General features: G+C 37.4%; 1 protein-coding gene across 2 annotated transcripts; it reads left to right on the top strand.

Moving 5' to 3' along the window:
• Positions 1–175: 175 nt before the first annotated feature.
• gigyf2 (GRB10 interacting GYF protein 2) lies at positions 176–19,296 on the top strand. 2 transcript variants are annotated; one of them, XM_043217188.1, is made up of 29 exons: positions 176–305; positions 2,658–2,708; positions 4,482–4,620; positions 4,719–4,814; positions 5,134–5,242; positions 5,503–5,611; positions 6,170–6,210; positions 6,449–6,481; positions 7,158–7,334; positions 7,418–7,629; positions 7,750–7,900; positions 8,383–8,628; positions 8,746–8,942; positions 9,123–9,273; positions 10,659–10,825; positions 10,933–11,027; positions 11,448–11,546; positions 11,722–11,861; positions 13,018–13,115; positions 13,325–13,465; positions 13,926–14,084; positions 14,827–15,063; positions 15,397–15,528; positions 15,669–15,941; positions 16,341–16,531; positions 16,667–16,815; positions 17,125–17,306; positions 17,835–17,970; positions 18,801–19,296. In XM_043217188.1, exons 2-29 carry the CDS (start codon positions 2,671–2,673, stop codon positions 18,866–18,868), a joined length of 3,966 nt encoding a protein of 1,321 aa, XP_043073123.1. In that variant the 5' UTR covers positions 176–305; positions 2,658–2,670; the 3' UTR covers positions 18,869–19,296. The 2 variants fall into 2 exon arrangements, with proteins under 2 accessions (XP_043073123.1, XP_043073118.1); XM_043217183.1 differs by having other exon boundaries at positions 7,418–7,644.
• Positions 19,297–19,350: the final 54 nt, after the last annotated feature.

Below are 19,350 nucleotides of genomic sequence, written 5' to 3'. Positions count from 1 at the left end.
TTTTAGGAAAAAAACAGCTAACATGTACCAAAACACGTAGGTTATTAATATGAATATGGAAAACGACTGACAGATTTGTGTAGTTCATACTACCAATCAAACGACCATCTGCAGTGTTTATATGCATTATGTATGTGCGGGGGGCGCGCGCGCGCGCTTGGGAACTGCTGCTGTCAGCACGCTCGCTCTCATCCGGGCAATTTTCAGCATACGTGTTGTCATGTGACCCAGATTCAGCCATCTTGTGGATACGAAACGAGAGACGCCACTCGCACACAAACTCAGCGCTGTCAGTAAAAGCAGAGGTAAGACAGCGGGCCCGGCGTACATGGTTTTGCTCTAAAATAAAACTTAATTATTCCTACGCTAACTCTCAGCAATATAGACCCGCCCCAACTTAGCGGACCGACGCTATTCTAACCCGCATGGTTGCTAGGCCCGGGAGCACCGGGCTCGATTAGGCCGGCCTATCGCTGATGATGCTATCAGCGGTCCGTAGGCAGCTGTAGTGGAGCGCGGTGTGGCTGGAGACAGTGAGCACAGGCCGCATGGATTAAAACTCGTGTTAACTCACTCACACCCGTACTTCGAGGTGCTTCTGCGGTCCTGTCGGCATTTATACCGAAAGTAATTGACACTTCGTACATTTCGCGTCGGTGCTTGGGTTGGTTTAAAGTTAGTTGGAGTTGGAAGTCAGAAAGTTGAATGACTAGCGATAGCCAGGCTAGGATATTTCACCTTAAGAAAACTCATATTTAAACGGTTAACGTTACATGGCATCTGCAGCGGGCATTTCAGTTGTAAACATTACATCTAAACTGATTTATTGGCGTTTTGTCCACCTAGTTTGCAGACTGCAGTGCTTACAGGGTGTATGAAGGCATGTACCGACAGGGACGTGGTCATTGAAACCTTAAACTGACATTAATCGGTCTTTACTTTTGAGGTTTGCGGGAATAAAACATGTTAGGTCACGACACAGATCAATTACACACGGTCACTTTAACAAACCTTGACTGGTCGAGCCACGTCTGATGTTGAGTTTATTTAAAATTGTCTCTTCTGACCTTCTGATCTAAAGAGACTAAAAAGACTAAAATGCCTCGTTCCACGCATATTACAGCGGTGAAAATCGATAATTTTATGCTTGTTAAATCTGTAATGTAATTTAATAAATTTCAAAACAGGCTGTACAATGCTAAATGGGCAAAAACTTCAATCTGTTGACCATCTGTTTTCAGCCAAAGCTAGCTTGTGTAGTGTTCAACTGCTGCCTTTTTTCCCTTCCTGACTGGTGTTAACCATGCATGCTTATTTGTGACCTGATGCAACCTTATAATTGTATAATTTGGTGGGTTTCTATCAGATAAACTTATTAAAGTGGCTTTTATATGCTTTTAAAGCATATTTATTTATGTTTTGATGGGAGTGTGTGTAATCTGGATCAGATTGCTTAATTTGGCTGTGCACATGGTTTAAATCCCAGCAGTAGCAAGTCGATCTTGTTTATTTTGCATGGACATTGTAATCTACATAATGTGTCAGTGTAGAGAGTATGTAGTAATAAGCCACAAATATAAAAAAAAAATCTCTCCTTTTCACTTGAGGTTAAATGCATCTTGTTTGACAAGTTTAACTAGATGTCTCAGCAGCATGCATTATGTACATGTGTGATCACAATCAAGTTTGAAAAAAGTTAGCTGCATTTCATAGTGATCGAGGGAAGCCGTGGGTTGCACAGATGTCTGAGAATGCCCTTCCTAATTGGGAGAGTTCCTAAAATAGCTCCAGTCACAGTAAGGGGGGTACACCAAGGTGCCGAACAGATGGGGGTCACCTCTAGAATATGCTAGAAAAAATACATATCTGCGGGAAAAGTCACTGCTGTAAAGGCATATTAAAATTGGTTGGTTTGCTTGTCACATGGGTGTATGTGTGTGTGTGTATATATATATATATATATATATATATATATATATATATATATATATATATATATATATATATATATATATATATATATATATATCTGGAAGTTGGAAACTTAATAAATCATTCATGTGCTTTGTCATGGTGGTAATTTTGAAAATGTATTGTTGCTCTGATAGCTTAATTTATGATGGAGCAAACAGTGTTACTCCAAGAGATTTGATCCACCTGTGTATTTTCATAAGCATTAGCAAGTATTTGCATTGGGCGTCTGTGTTTGCAATCGCAAGTCAAAGGGGATGTCCCAAAAAGTAGAAAGTGTGTGTGTACATACATATATATATACACACACACATATATATATATATATATATATATATATATATATATATATATATATATATACACACACACACACACACACACACACACACACACACACACACACACACACACACATATATACAAGTCCTCTTTTTCAAAGTGTGTAGGTGTTCTCATCATGAACATCTCTTGGACTCAACACGCATATATTAAATATAAGTTATAACTTGTGCTATTTTCACTTTTTAACCATGCACCAGTAGTGAATCATGTATGCATGCATGAAAAACAAATGACAATTTCAGTGTTTTTGCTGTTTACTCATTATTTGATTAAGGTTTCTTGTTTTGTTTTTTTGTCGATTAATTTTATTTTGCTGAGCTATTGTCTTTCATTTTCTTTAGACTTTTAAGGAAAATGGCAGAAACCCAGACACTTAACTTCGGACCAGAATGGTGAGTGTTGTTGCTGAAGCATCAGTGTCTATTTATCTAATGACAAGTCATAAGTCTTATGTACACAGTCTTAGTCAGGATTGCTTTTAAACGCATGTCTTATCTGCTATTGCTATCTGTTATTGGAAGTTTTGCGATTATGCAAAATAAGACTTAATCTCTGTTGACGTCATCTGTGGGATGCTGTCAGTTACACAGAAATAGTTTTAACCCAGAAAACATGTATACAGGAATGATATTGTCATTGATCGGTTGATTGACAAGTTACTCATTTCATTGTTTTACACATTAGTAGTTTTTGTCACTTTTTCAGTTATCTGATCACAGAACACAGCACATCTTCATTTGTGTAAATGCATTAATGATCTTCACATTTCTGCTTTTAAATCCTCTTGGGGTTAAGTTAAAATTGTTCTTTTTGAATTAAGTTAATCTTTAGACTTGATAAGTGTTAAACATTATTGCAACAATTTTATTATAATTAAAAAGTTAATAAAATGTATAGTATATATATATATATATATATATATATATATATATATATATATATATATATATATATATATATATAATTTATCAAAGTTTGGATGAAATAGATCAATTCACAATATGGACTAGTATCTATAGATACTGAGCTGCAAACGTTAATTCAAATTTTAATCCTGTAGACGTATGTTGTGTATGCTTTTATCTGATTTTGTTTAATACATAAGCGCATGTCAATGCTTGCTGGGATTCCAGCATCTGTCGTCTCAATGAGGACATAAGGACATAAATACATAACTCCAGAACTGCTCTAAAAGTCACTTCACAAGCATTTGTCAGTTTCATTTGAGTAAAACCAGCATCATATTCATGTCAAAGTAAAAGTTACATTTAGACACTGTGCCAAAAATATATTACTAAAAAAGGCTATTACATTAGTATGTGTGATACTACTACTACTTTTTCAAAAATGTATAAAACTTCATTTTTAAAAAAATAATCACACTGTTTCTTCCATGTTTTAATTTTAATAGTAAATCCCCTTTATTTACCAAAAAATAGTGTTTACATTTCATTAATTAAAAGTGAAACGCGTTACTCTGTGACACTTGTTTACTGTTTTTCTTCTGTTACTTGTGGAAAAGCTTAAAACAGAATTAATAGTGACATTGATTTTTGTACATTTTATTTTTATTTGACTTGAAATAAAAAAACACTAATACAAAGTGTTGTTTTTGCTTTGGTACCAAAATAGTACTGCTAACCGTGGATTTTCACTGGTATCCGTACCAGATACAGACATTTTGGTATTGTGACGACACTAAATGTTTATATATGTATGCTCAAAGACATTAAAATGTCTGCATCATAAGTAATTTTATGGCCATAGAAAACACATTAAAAGTAAAATATTTTAAAAGATTTTTAAAAAAGGTTTTTGGAGAATAAACTGTCAATATGTTGAAATTGTAGCTGTTCATTGAAACACAATGTATGTCTATAAATTCAAACATCATGCTTATTAGAAAAACAACAATGCAATTAATATAAACAGAAAACTTAAATATATTTGAAAAATATGCTGTCTTTATTTTTACATTTATTTGCAAATTCAGTGTGCTTGCCAATTTCAATGTTAGGTGCAATCAATTTTAAGTGCGGACATGTACAATATATAAGTATAAAATAACTAATTCTTGGTTTTAGAAGCATACAAACGTTATGTGTGTTTATTGACATGTCTAATGATATGATTATGTAGTATGTTGTCTCTCGGCTGTGTCCCAGGCTCCGTGCCCTGTCTGGTGGAGTGGGTAGCAGCAGTGTGGCCTCCCCTCCGCTCTCACCCGCATTGCCAAAGTATAAACTCGCAGACTATCGTTACGGGAGAGAAGAGATGCTAGCACTTTATGTAAAGGATAACGTGGTAAGGACAAAGTTTTCCATCAGTCTCATTTACCTTAAAGCGTCTCGTTCAGTTTACATATTCAGGTTTCAATGTTTCTAAACTTTTCTCCCCTTTAGATTCCGGTAGATCTTCATGATAAGGAATTTCTACCTATTTTACAAGAGGAGCCCCTGCCACCATTGGCATTAGTCCCATTTACAGAGGAGGAACAGGTGAGAATTTTACCCGTTTACTCAGAAGACATGCACATGAATTAGAAATGTCAAAGAGGTGCTTTCTCCAGCAGATCTCTATTCTCTATGAAACTGAAGTTGGGTTAAACTACAAAGAAAAGCTGTGCCTACGTATTCAAGCAGTGGCATTTGTTTTTTGCATATGATGTCATTTTCTCATTTCGGCACATGCTGTGGTCGAAATGGATAAAGAATATACGCCTACTTGCCATCTTGCTCTCACGCAAACCCTCGCTGAGCTTGCAGATATGTATGTATTGGCCCTTAAATTCCTCTGCATGTGTGTCTGTCTCCACAGAGAAATTTCTCCATGTCTGTAAACAGTGCAGCAGTACTCCGTCTCACAGGAAGGGGTGGAGGGACGGTGGCAGGGGCACCCAGAGGCCGAAGTTCTTCACGGGGGCGAGGTTAGCTGCGTTGCAACCACAGACTTTCCTCTTTTTCCTGCTCAAAAGACGTGCAGAATTAAGTTACATTAATAACAGCGGAAATACTGCACTTTCTGTGAAACCAGAGCAGAGTGCAGACTTTTGTCACCTTGTACAGTTTTCCTTCCTATGAAGTTGTCGTCTCGATACACATCAAAGTTCTCATGCAGGTCAATATGATAAGCAAAGTTTAGACTAGTGCATGTGCTCATGAGCCGCTTTTCTTGTTCGCTTGACAGGAAGGGGCAGAGGAGATGGAGGGTTTTACCAAAGAAGTTTTGATGAGGTGGAGGGAGGTTTTGGCCGTGGAGGGAGAGAGATGCATCGCTCCCAGAGTTGGGAGGAGAGGTATTCAAAATAAATTGCACCTGCAGCACAAGCTGTCTGTAAACAATTGCAAATCTACCGCGTGCAACAAAATGTTGGTAGGTAAAATTCAGACTAAAGGTCCTGCTATGTTTACGGCCAAGTTTTTATTTTTATTTTTTACTTCTATGCTTGCAGTTAAAAAGGTTTCACCTTTGCAGTGGTATACTGTCACCAATTGTCTTGATGCAGCCTGTGCTCTCAGTAGCAAAATAAACATATGGCAGGAATGAGAAAATGGCTGTAAAGAAAGTGTCTGATCATAAAGCTGTGGTTAGACATTGCAATTCAGCATTCCTGAATTAATATTAGAATGAGACTCCAATTTCTGCTGTAAAAGCACCTGTCCAGGGGTGTTCGTTTTACCCATGTATGAAAAATGCAGAATAAAGATGTGCTAGATAAGATTTCCATTGTAACAGCCCGGACGTTGATCTGAATTAAAAAGAGAGAAGGCATAAATTAAGTGTATTAGTTGTCTGCGTCTTGTACATTTGGTTTGTGTTAACCTGATAACACATTTTTCTCTTTCTTAACCAGGGGAGACAGAAGGTTTGAAAAGCCAGGTCGAAAAGATCCAGGTTAGTGTGCTGGATTTTTAAGGTACAAATGATAGTGGGATAAATGTATCACCATGTGCTTAGAAAGGGTTTATTCAGCTGCCTGTGAGATTGCAAGAAATAAAACTGATGAGCATCTCGGTGCGCTTAAGTCTTATGTGATTTAAAAGTGGTCAGCCTCACCTGTTCCTACAAGTTTTGAAATCATGTCATGCATCACATTGTCACTACTGAACCAACTAAATCTGTTTGTCCATAGATGGAGCACCAGCTCATTTTCCTCTCAATCACAGTAAGTGCTTCTCTTTGTTAACAGACCTATAAAATGTACATTACTGTTTAAGGTCTGTAAGTTAGGAAGTTACAGAAATTAATACTTTTATTAGCAAGAATGCAACCAAAAGTGTCAGCAAAAGTCTTGCATCATTACTGAATATTTCGGTAGCACTTAACAGTAAAGTTCCTTAGTTAAAATTAGTTAATAACATTAGTTAACACAAACTAAAAATTAACTTTTACATCATTGATTAATCTTTCTTAATGCTAATTTTACTAATGCGTTATTAAAATCACAAGTTGTGTTTGTTAGCATTAATGTACTGTGAGTTAACATGAGCTAACAATGAATGGTTGTATTTTGATTAACGTTAAAGATGAATAAATACTGTAATGTATTGTTCCTTGTTTGTTCATGTTCACCAATGCTAACAAGACACCTTATTGTAAAGTGTTATCAAACAACTTGCAGAAAATGTAGCTTTACATGAACTTTACATTGCATGTTAGTGTGCAGTAATTTCACAAATTTCAGAATATTCCAGTTTTTAACAGTATTTTTAGTTTTTACACAGTGAGAATAAGCGAGCCCAAACATTTCAACAGTAGTGTGTAATAGATGTGTTTTGAGTTGTTCACGAATGCTTCAAATGCTGAACATGTACTGCTTGGTCTTTTTTTCTACCAAAAAGTACGGGCAAACTATGAGGATGCTGGTGCAGGGAATGCCCGAAAGCACGAGATCATTCGCTCTGAGAGTGACAACTGGCGAACGACTCGAGATGAGCAGAACGGTGAGGAGGATGATGGGGGCTGGAGGCTTGCAGGTTCTCGTCGGGACAATGAACGATGGTGTCCTCCAAGTCCAGGTATGTTGCACGTCATTTTTGTATTTTTTTTTCCCTCAAGAACTTTTTACTTAATTTGAAAGTTTGGTGATCCTCATCTGCAGATGGCCCACGATCAGCAGGGTGGCGGGAACACCCGGATCAACGTCGGCGCTTCATTTTCGATTCAAGAGGTGAAGATGGCAGTTACCGTAGACCTCGGTCAGGCAGTGGGAGTGTAGAAGAGGAAAGAGACAGTTTGCCAGAATGGTGTCTGGAAGATGCAGAGGAGGAGACGGGGACATTTGACTCCTCTGGGGCCTTCCTCTCACTTAAGGTGAGGGCGTTGGAAGTGAGTTCTTGGTCTTTGATCTTTCAATTAATATTATTTAGTAAGTATGGATGTCTATTCAAATGAATGTTTCTGATGAGTGAATTTTCCTAATTACCCAATTAGAAGGCTCCTAAGGAGCCGATCCTGGAAGAGGCGGAGCTGGACTTCCGGCCACTGGAGGACAATGAAGAACGCACAGAAAAGAATGACAGTGAAACAGAACAAACCAAAGATACTGACACAGAAATTAGACATGAGAGTGACCGAAATGAAGGTGAGAAGTCTCATCAGGGCAGTCTAGATTTCAAATTTTGTTGGTAAAGTATTTTTGAGGTCTCATTAAGGCTTCATTTATTTGATGAAAAATACAGTAAAAAGAGAAATATTGTGAAGTATTATAAACAACTGATTTCTATTTAAATATATTGTAAAATATATATTTTTGAATGGTCTTCAGTGTCACACGATCCTTCAGAAATTATTGTAATATGCTAATTTGCTGCTCAAGAAACATTTCCTATTATCAAATCATAGTTTTTGAAGGTCCTTTGAATAGAATTAAAAATATTAGTTTTTTTTTTTTAATTATGTAAAGATCCTTAGTCACTTTTAACTCCATTCTTGCCAAATAAGTATTCATATTTTTTTAATGTAAACATGCATTACATTTTTAAGTCTACAGTCTTCTACAATGTCAGCTCATGTCTCAATCATTTAACAGTTTCAATCAATCAAACATTTGTTTGTGGTTTACAGAAAGCAGTAAATCAGAAGAGTCATCGCCAGTTGCATTTCCAGCAGTGGTGACGCCTCCAAAGGTTGCAACACCAGCTCCAATTCCATCTGTCCATCCAGAGCAGGTTGTAGAAAGTGAGAGACCATTAGAGAGGACAACGGTACCAGAACTCACACCTGAACTCAGTAAAGCACCACTACACACAACCCTACCAAATAGCATTGTGGAGGCCATTTCCATACCACATGTCACAAACACACTCCCAGGTAATAATTGTGTGAGTTAAGATTTACTTTGAATATATACTTGTGAATAAATGGTTTTGGAAATAAAGTTCTGTAGCTTTCAGTTGAGGAATCTCTAGAACCTGCTTGTGCTTCCAGATCTTCTGGTCCCGACATCTTCGGTGCTGCCCGTTCAGTCGGTGCCCTCTCAAACCCAGCAGGTCAAGCCTTTGGAGATGCCAATGGCTTTGGCTCCTGCTCTCCCCCACTCCACTGGCATCGTGGGCCCTATCAGCCGGCCCTCTGCCCTGCCCTCTGACATGGATGAGGATGAGGGACTCAAGCACTTTGAGCAGGTTTGAATGCCTGTTTACTGTTTGGCAGTGCTTGCATCTGAATATAAAGCTGGTCAAAACAATTATATGTGCACCACAAAACTGCTGTAAAGTCTATGAGTCGCATTCTAATGCTGCTGTAAAGAATGAATGTTTGCACAGTAGACAACGTTAACGTCCTATTTTTCAAAATTGTAACAGGAAGCTGAGAAAATGGTTGCGTATCTGCAGGACGGTGGTGTGGACGATGAGCGTTTGGCAACTAAGATTGGCCACAAACCCACAGCTCTTCCTGTTACCCATGAGGCTGCATTCAAATGGTTTTACAAAGATCCACAGGGAGAGATTCAAGGTAAGGAAATCAGGATCCAAACTAAGTTTAGCACTGCATTATGAAAGCTGTTGTCGAGCAACAACATGATTAAAATGTACACTAACCATAAAAATGTAAGAGGTTGTTTTCTATGTTTTAGAAAGATTTAGTTGTTGCTGTTAAGTTTTATTGTGAAATCCTATAACAATTTTAAAAAACTTATTTTTCTTTTTTTAATGTATGTGTACTGTGAATCTAGGAAACCCCAACACATTGTGAATTTTTAGATTTTTATAACATATAAAAGGCAGTTTTTTAGACTGTGCGGAAGGTCCTCGTACAACAGTGCATGTGTGAGGTGAATGTTGAGACAAGTGTCAAGCTCATTAGTCCACACTCATCTGTGGTTAGGTATAACTGAGACTGAACAGAATGCGAAAAGTGAAATGTATGCAGGTGCGGGTTGTGAGTGTAGGCTAGTTTTGGTCTGCGGGCTGCCAGCTGCTGACCACTGGGACAGGTTAACTGGTTTTGTGGTGTTAAGAGAAAGCAGCACTGCAGCTTGTTCATAGGAGAAAGTCTTCTTACTTTTCTAAATTAAACAAGTGAAATTTGCCAAGATATTTTCCAGAGATGATAGACAGGATGTTATAGAATAATAATTTAATGAAAACATAATTTTGACCGATTTTCCTGAAAACGTCTCTGCACGACATCTGACAGGTTTTCCCAAATTGCAATTGCAACATATATATCACATAAATAATTCTGGGATGACAGTTGAATTTTCAATAGACATTACTTCCATTCTCAGAATCCTTCAGAAATCATTCTGATTCATTCTGAAATCATACTAATTTGGTGCTTACAAACATTTCATCAAGTCATAGAAATTTATAAAACAGGATTTAACTAAAATGGAATAAAAAATTATGCAACGATTATAGATTTTGTTGGTACATATATTGTCTGACATAATCACAATACTGGTGATTATAATGCATTTATAAATTCTAATTATAAATGCATAATAATCACCATTATTATAATATTACCTATGTATTACATCACATGGACGCTACATATTAAAGTGTTGTTTATTGCTGGCTTTTGAAACAGAAATAATTGACTATTATTCCGATTTGTGAGATTGAAGATCATGCTGCGCTCATATACAGACACTAAGGAGAACACAATCTTCTTAAGAACCCTGCCTCACTACATTTATTAATAAAATAGCCTCCAGAGAGATGCACAGACGCAGGTAGACTAATTCACACAGAGTGCAGTTAAGCGCTGCATGTCTAATTACTTTTAGCCCATGTCTATGATGAAGCCTCTTTAACCCTCAAAGAATTTGAAATGTTATTATGCTGTTCTGAATAGCCACATTCAGTGACCCCAGACTGTCTGTCTTCTCACAGGACCATTTAATAACCAGGAGATGTCTGAGTGGTTTCAGGCAGGCTATTTCACCATGACCTTGCAGGTGAAACGAGGTTGTGACGAGATGTTCCAGCCCCTGGGAGAGATGATTAAGTTGTGGGGGCGAGTGCCCTTTACACCCGGCCCCACACTAGCCCCCATACTGGTAATAAGAGACTCATGTGCCTCTGTGAAATGCAAGACCCATGATGACTTCCCCAATTTTTCAGCAACCTAAAAGTTTATTTATTTATTTTTTTTGTTTGTGTATAGGGAGATGCAGATCAAGAGAGGATGAAGAGACAACAGGAGATCAATGCTTTAAATATGTATCAACTACAGCAGCTGCAATATCAGTACTTAATCAGGTATGATGACAGACGGTAAAGTATGTAATGTTTTGCAGTGCTAATAGAATTGGCAGAATGAACAACACAAAATGATCTGTATAAAATCATCATTCTTTCCTAAATTTGCACCATTTGTTGAACCAATGTTATTTTCAGCTCAGTTTAGCTGCTTAAGTAGACTGATCAAAAATACAATAAATGTATTGTAAAAAGTAATGTTATTGCATTTGTTAAATGCCATACATGTAATGTAAATTTTTTTTAAATGCTTTTTATTTATTAAAATACAATAACAACTAACAAGTGTAATATTATATATGTATTTAATGTCACATTTAATGCATCCTCGCTTCTTAAGTTCAAATGCATGACTTTTTTTATTAGATTATCTTATTTAACTCAGAACAAGATGCTAAGATGCTTTCTCTTTCCCTCTAGGCAACAGTATGCTCTGGCTCAGCAGAAGGTTTTGAGCTCTGCACCACCTCCACAACAGCAGCAGCTCAATCTCCTCCTCCATCAGGCACTGAAGATCAGGTGCGATTAATGGCTTTTTTTTTTTTCTCAGTCTTCCTGTCACCATTCACTCATCAGAACAAACAGAGGAATGTGTTACATTTAATACTGCAAAGCGTGGGTGTTAACATTGCATTGGTACTGCGGTTGAGCGTCTGTGACACAGTCTCACCGTTTGATTTGTGTGCCCCTGCAGAACGCCAGAGCCGCAACAGAGCCTTTTACCTCCTGTCACACGCTCCATGTCGGTGCCAGACTCGGGGTCTGTTTGGGAAATGCAGAACCCTTCCACTCAGGCATCTTGTTCTCCAAACATGCAGCCCGCCACTCCCAGCAGTATGTCTGAACTTTTAGAACTGGAAATGTACTTTTACCTATTGATCATTTACTCACCTCCACTCCAAACCTGTATGAGTTTCTTTCTTCTGCTGAGCACAAAAGCAAACTTGGTAACCAAAAAGTTGATGGTAGCTGTTAACTTCCTCTCTAACGCTATAGACATGCATGTTTGGAATAAATCTAGGGTGAGTAAATGAAAAATTCATTTTTGGCTTGACTAAATACATTTTTGGAAATATTAAACCTTTCCACCTCCCTCAAAATGCTTGAGCGGTTTATCCGATTATCTGCCTGTCAGTTCTTATTTCTAGATGTTTTTAATTCCAGTGGTGGCAGATGCTCACTTCATACTATGTAAAATGTTTAAGGTTTAGGTTAACTAGACCATCAGCAGATGAGTCATGAGTAGGTTTAAAAAAAAAAAAGAGGGAGAGAGAGAATAAGTGCGTATTTCTGTCAAGTGTGCTTGTTTTCAACTCTTACAGTAACACACACACACCACTTGTTTAGTTTTGGATATGAGTAATGCTCGCCTCATGGTTGTAGTAAGAGCTAGCGATTTGACTCAGCTGAATAGATGCCACTTAAGCTGAATAGTAATGTGTTTTTTTTTTTAATTGGAACAGTGGATGGTTTGCCTTTTTTTTTTTTTAAATACATGTTTGTAATGTTCCTGGAAGAATCTCATACCACATTAACTGCAGTTGTCACTTACTGAAAATATCAGAATCTGTAGTTTAGGTTACTGAATTAGATGTGCTATGTGAAGATTCAGTATGTTGTGTTCTGTCATGATTTTTTTCATTCTATTAGGTGTTTGAGGGAAAAATTATGTGTTATAACAATTACAACATTCTTTTCCCACTCATTTATTAGGAACACCTGTGGTTGCTTTGGTTGTACTAGTTTTCTATGATAACATTGTGCCTACCTCATGGTCATCTGCATACTATTTTTTTTTGTAACTTTTTGAAGCATTCAAGTCATTCAGCTATTGCTAACGATTGTAATAAGAACATCACACTTTTGCAAAGTTTAAATAGATTTGCTAGGTCGTGCAGTCCTATTGATGCAGCATCCAAAAGTTTTCTTGAGTATCAGAATTTGTTCCAGATGCCTATAATTAAAGCTTGCTTTGACTGTGTCTTTTTAGCCTGGGAAGGGAGTAGCGTATGGGATCTGCCACTAGACTCCATGCCTCAAGCGTCTTCCATTGAACAGATGCAGCTGGAGAAAGCCAAAGCTTTGAAGGTAAGGAAGATACGATATACAAGTACATGAGTTTCTTACTTAAAATATATAATTAAAATAAACAACAATTCTTACTGAATTGAACTAATTAAATAGAAAACCAAAATTCAAAAGATTATTCAAAATATGAAAATAAAAATAGTATTAATTATACTAAAATAACACTGATGTAATTTTTTTTAAATTCAATTTCTCCTCTGCTTTTAAAGCTTGAGATGGAGAGACGAGAGGCAGAGCTTCGGGCCAAAAGGGAAGAGGAGGAGAGGAAGCGACTGGAAGAGGCACTGCGTGCTAGACAAGAGGAAGAGCGGAAACGTTTGGAGGAAGAAGAGCTGGCACGGCGAAAGCAGGTCAGGAAACAAGGGAAAATATGCTGTGTACATTTAGTTAAATACAATGCTTGTCATTTGAAAATGTGGTATCATACAAAGGAATGTATACAGAATTTGTACTTTAAGAACAAATTTGTTGTAAAAGCACTCACTGCACTTTTTGTCATGGAAAGTGTTACTTCACTCCAAAATAATTTTTGTCTTTAATCACTTATCACCGTAAATGCTATAAAAGTATTCGTGTCTCTTTATAGCGTTACGATTGAACCATTGATTTCAGTCAACTTGACAGTCAATAGGACATTCACAAGCCTCCCAGTTTTCATCCAAAATATCTTAAATTGTGTTCTGAGGATGAATGAAACTCCAAAATGTTAATTCTGCAGTGGAGTAACCCTTTAACATATTTGTTACATTAGTAGTCACAATTCTTAATTCTTTGCTCAGTGGCATTAATATGCAGTATTCGTCTCTGTAGGAGGAGGCTCTTCAGAGGCAACGAGAGCAGGAGGAGGCGCAGCGACGGAAGAAAGAGGAGGAGGAAAGGTTAGCTCTGGAGGAGGCACTCCGTCAGCAAAAGGAGAAGAAAAGAGAAGAGGAGGAGAGGAGACAAAGGGAAGAATTCCTTCGCAAACAGGTAGGACTTACCTGCACATGAACATTTTACAATGGAATTAAAAACTAACAAGTGCATGAATGTATGTAATGTAAAATTTTATTTGGTAATCAAAAAAACAATTTTTATTTTCATTGTTGATAATAGATGTCCTGCTTAACATTAAAGTCCTAATTGTTTGAGCCACATTGGAAGCCTTGTAAAATACCATCTGTTGGGTAAACAGCAGAGATGTAGGCAAAACTAGTGCTGTCGATCAATTAAAATGAACTAATCACACATTTTTCTGAAATTAATTTAAATGTGCTTTAAATTGCAATCATTTCACATTTAATTTTCAAACTAATGTACCAACAGAATATTTTTAATGTTTAATGGCTAGTACTGATTTCCCTATAAAAAAATCTTCTAATATTTTAACATTGACTTTGAACATTAGACTTTAAAATCTTCAATGAGCATGAATCGTACAATACAAGATAAGTAAATTGTTACACCTCTAGTCTCCTGTTTAATGTCAATGTAAAGACGTTCTGTGACTGAAATGCACTTCTTGTCAAGAAAATAAAAAATTAAGAGGTTATGAGTGAGGTGGCCAACCTTAAGTTCTGCCCCTAAAATATTAATTGCTTGCATTAACATGCAAATTTTTACAGCACTAATATACTTCAACTATGTCTAGTGTTGTTACTAGGTCAGTATTACCTTACCCATGGTGAAATTTGCTAATGCATGGCAATTGATTTTTTATTTATTTTTTTAGCAGGAAGAGGAGCGGAGGAAGCAGGAAGAACTGGAAGCTCAGAGGCGGCGTGAAGAAGAGAAGAGGTTAGAAGAGGAGGCAGCGGCAGCAGCATTAGCAAAGCAACAGCAAGAGGAGCAGAAGAGGAGAGAGGAGGCGCAAAGGCAGCAGGAGCTACAGAGGCAACGGCAGCAACAGCAGGAGGCGCTCCGTCGACTACAGCAGCAGCAGCAACAACAGCAGCTCGCACAGATGAAGGTGATGCATCCTGGAGATAATTAGATCACCATTACAAGTTATTACATTCATTAGAATTATTGCAGTTGTAATGCTTTTATTTTTATAATTTAAATAAGTATTTTCTTTAATTCAAATTATTAGAAGTTACCATTGTTACTATATTGTGTAGTCATTTTGAATAGAACAGATTTTCCTTATTTCTGCATCATCACAAGTCTTATTATTTTTCAAAAAAGGAATTTATGATTGTAACTTTGCTGGTGCATAACCTGACAACTTTTTCTTTTTTTTTTTTTTTCTTTTTTTTGAATGACCAAGTTATCTTATTTCTGTTTTTGTGTATGTTCCCAGCTCCCTTCATCCTCTAAGTGGGGTCAACAGTCGACCACAGCAAACTCCCTCTCACAGTCTCAAAATACCGCTCAGTCGCTCACTGAAATCCAGAAACTGGAAGAAGAGAGGGAACGACAGACACAAGAAGAGGTATGCCAGGGATTACTCTTCCCCATATCACACTTTCTCTTGTAAATACAACAGGTTCCCGTTTCCGTAAAGATACTATAATCATTAGTGGATGACATGTCTGTTTTTTTTTTTCTGATCATTGCTCTTCACCCCTGCAGCAAAGGCGACAGCAGCAGGAGCTCCAGAGGACACAGCAGCAGCAACCTCAGACAAAGCTCTCAGGCTGGGGCAGCATGGCTAAGCAATCATCAGCTACCAAGTCTCTGCTGGAGATCCAGAGAGAGGAAGCGCAACAGATGAAACAGCGGAAGGAACAACAACAGCAGCAGCAGCAACAACAACATCAACAACAGCAGCAGCAGCAGCAACAGCAGCAGCAGCAGCAGCAACAATCAAACGTTTCCCAGCAAAACCGCACACAGAACAGAGTGGTGAGTTACACACATTCTTTAAGCAGCCTGTAGTTACAGTGCCCTCAATAGTGTGCGTCAAAAGTGCATTCGGGGTTCCCACGGGTACTTAAAGCGTCTTACTGTCAATTTAAAGTCCTTTAACTTTTTAAAATCTTAGATAGTATATCAAAATTGTATTATAGGAGGTGTATTTTCTGGGCCACTAGTAAAGATTGAAATCATTAAATACAGTTTAATGTTTTATTGACTGACTGAATTTGTTAATGTTAGTGTAATTTTAATACATATGCATACTGAATAAAACATTTTAAATGATTAAACATGTTTTGTGGTTGTAGCATGTTGGTTTAATTATTTATGCACTTAAGTTCTGACCTAAGTGCAGTAGACTGCATGACCTCTCTGTCTCTGTCTTAGGCGCTCAATACATCATCAGTGTGGGGTTCTGTTAATAATGTTGGCTCGAACTGGATGATGGACAGCAGTGTCTGGGGTGATGCTCAGAACTCAAATATCGGCTTCTGGGATGAAGCAGCAAAGGAGGCCACCCCACCTCAGGCCACACGCAAGAGCCACAATCAGAAAAACAAGGGCAACGCTAACCTCAGGTAAACCGTTGCACTTATTAGTGCCTGTATTGTTCTAACCAGTGCAATAAACCCTCATACTTCGGTGCAATGTGTAGAACAGCTTTTTGTGCCATTTCCATGCTGTAGTTTGTAAAATAATCTTGTCTTGTGCAGTAATAGCAGCAGTGGTAAAGCCAGTAAAAAGGTAGAAGAAGAAGAGAAGCTACTGAAACTGTTCCAGGGAGCCAATAAGAACCAGGATGGCTTCATGCAGTGGTGTGAACAGACTCTACACACTCTCAACACGGCCAATAACCTTGATGGTGAGTCTCAGACACACACCTGGTTCTCATCCTTAACTATTTTGCTTATGTTACTTTATATACGCAAATGATGCCCAGATAGTTCTTCCCACAAACCACTTCCCTCTCTGATGTTTCATCACTTTTTTTTGAGTATTTTGATGCGATTGTATGAACAGAATATAGCCTCTGACGTAAAAAATCTCATCTCATAAAACACAGCTACAAATACTATGATGCACGTTTGGGTAAATTGCAGCTAAAAAAAAAAAAAAAAAAAAGTCTGATTGAAGGTTTTTGAAAGTCATCTGTCTTTTCCTTTTCTCCCAGTTCCCACATTTGCGTCGTTCCTGAAGGAAGTGGACTCTCCATACGAGGTGCACGACTATGTGAGAGCCTACCTGGGTGACACTCCACAGGCCAAGGACTTCGCCAAGCAATTCCTGGAGCGCCGTGCCAAACAGAACGCTAACCAGCAAAAACCTCAGCAGGGCCAGCAGCAAAAACAGCAGGTGTGCCTGTGTTCTCGCTCTCCTTGTGTATAGTCTTAGTTTCGTTAAAGAAAACTATGCGCGAAAAATGTCGTTGACACGCTTGTTTTCCCCATGACTAAAATTAGACGATGATGAGATAGCAGTAACTGATTATATCAGCACGACTGATTTATATGCCTCTGCAAGCTTTCATGTGTGCAATTCCCAGATATCAAGGATTAAATTATTTGGCTTAAATGAGTGTCATTCATCCTGTATGTGTTCTGTCAGATCTTATAATTTAATTTTTTTTTTTTTTTGCTTTTGTGGTTGCTGAATGAATATTCATATTAATAGAGATCCATTATTGCAATTAGGAATTAATATTTGGAGTTTTACTGTTATGTTATTTTGGTTGTTTTACTATGTAGTCATATATATGATAACTGAAACATTCATTTGACACCGGTCTAAGACTAAATTAAAACATAATAACAAAATGAACACGACTTGTGCATGTTTATTAATGTCATTTGCACTGAGGTCCTGGTTTTTTTTTTGTCTCAGGACTCCTTGTGGGGAATGAGCCAAGTGTCACACTCAGTCCTGCACCAACAGCAGCAGCAGCAGCGGTTTGAGACGGTCACCTCGGGCAAGAAGAAGAAGAAACAGAAGATGGTACGAGCCGACCCGAGCCTTCTAGGTGAGCGATGGGGAAAATGTTGTCTTTGTAAAACTTGATATGATCTGTATAGAAATGTCTTGTTTACATTTCTTCTGCAGGGAATTTCCAGAGAAACCCCATGGTTTAATCATGATGATTATTAAAACGGTTTGATTTCAGTGAAGTTGTGTGTAGGTTTCAATAAAAGACAACTAGTTACTTGGTGAGATTAACTAAAATATATATGAAAATATTAGGGCAATTTGTTAGGTTTTATAAATAAATTCTAATTGTTTTGCAGCGATTTTTGTATATAAATATTACCAAACGTCACCCAGCCCTAGTGTATATATATATCTATATAACATAGGTTTATATTTGAGACCAAAAAGATTTGCATTAATTTTTTTTTCTTTTTTTGTCATTTAAATCCCTAAAAATGTTTAAAATTCTTTCAATTTTGATGAAACCTTATGTAAAACATTATTTCTCAGGCTTCCAAAAATTAAAACTAAATCTAGAACTTTTAAAAAATCATTATTATTTAACTGAAATGAAACAATTTTAATACTATCTTGTCAGCCCTCACCAGCATTTGTGGTGATGTATTTATTTTTTTTCTTAAAGGTTAATGCACACCAGAATATTGTTGTATAAATATGCAATATATTAAAACAAAGAACAGAGGCTATGCTTAACAGAAATAAACACAATAATAGATTATTGAAAATAAATGTATTAGGACTTATTAGTTATTGAGAAACAAATATTTAATATCAAACAGATGCTTTTCAGTGTGAATCAGAATAAAATATGCTTCATTGTCATAAAATAGATTGTCACTGATTATAGTTCTAATGTCTCTGCAGGTTTTTCTGTCAATGCCTCATCTGAGAGACTCAACATGGGCGAGATTGAGACTGTGGAAGACTTTTGAGGCCTGCTGATCAACAAGCTTCCCCTACTGACAGTTTCCGTTCTGAACAGCATCCCTTATATTCTCCTCAATCCCTTTCCTCTCTTCTTTTTTTTTTTTTTAAATCCGTTTTTAAATCCGTTTTTTGATTTGGATTAGATTCAGGGCAGCAATTTTTTTTTCCTCCCTAATTCGGAGGAAACCACAGTTGCAATAAAAGCGCTGCCCCACAGCCACGAAAAGAACCAAAAACACAGCACCCTGAGAAAAGCAAGAGAGAGGCTTGCTTCTGCAGGAGAGTCGTCAACCAATTTCACAGTGTCCCTCCACCGAGCTGGATCATGCTCCTCTCCCGACCGGTGTGTCTTTAAGTGTGAATAAAAGGAGTGCAGAGGAAAAAAATTATGTATTATCCCCATTACAACTACCTTTTTTAATTTATTCGTTCCTCCCCTCATTCTTTTAGTTTTTTCCATTTCCTTCCCTTCTCTCCCGCTTTGCTG

This window comes from Puntigrus tetrazona, chromosome 2 (genome assembly GCF_018831695.1).
Source record: "Puntigrus tetrazona isolate hp1 chromosome 2, ASM1883169v1, whole genome shotgun sequence".
In the NCBI taxonomy this organism is placed as follows: domain Eukaryota; kingdom Metazoa; phylum Chordata; class Actinopteri; order Cypriniformes; family Cyprinidae; genus Puntigrus; species Puntigrus tetrazona.
Note: the sequence above shows the minus strand (reverse complement) of the source record. Positions and strands in the feature narration are given on the sequence as shown.

Bases quoted from the DNA above. Each gene is read 5' to 3' on its own strand.
- gigyf2 (XM_043217183.1), top strand. From the start codon at position 2,671: ATGGCAGAAACCCAGACACTTAACTTCGGACCAGAATG. The intron at 8,943-9,122 runs GTTTGAATGCCT...AAATTGTAACAG, and splicing joins GACTCAAGCACTTTGAGCAG to GAAGCTGAGAAAATGGTTGC. The intron at 13,116-13,324 runs GTAAGGAAGATA...CTGCTTTTAAAG, and splicing joins AGAAAGCCAAAGCTTTGAAG to CTTGAGATGGAGAGACGAGA.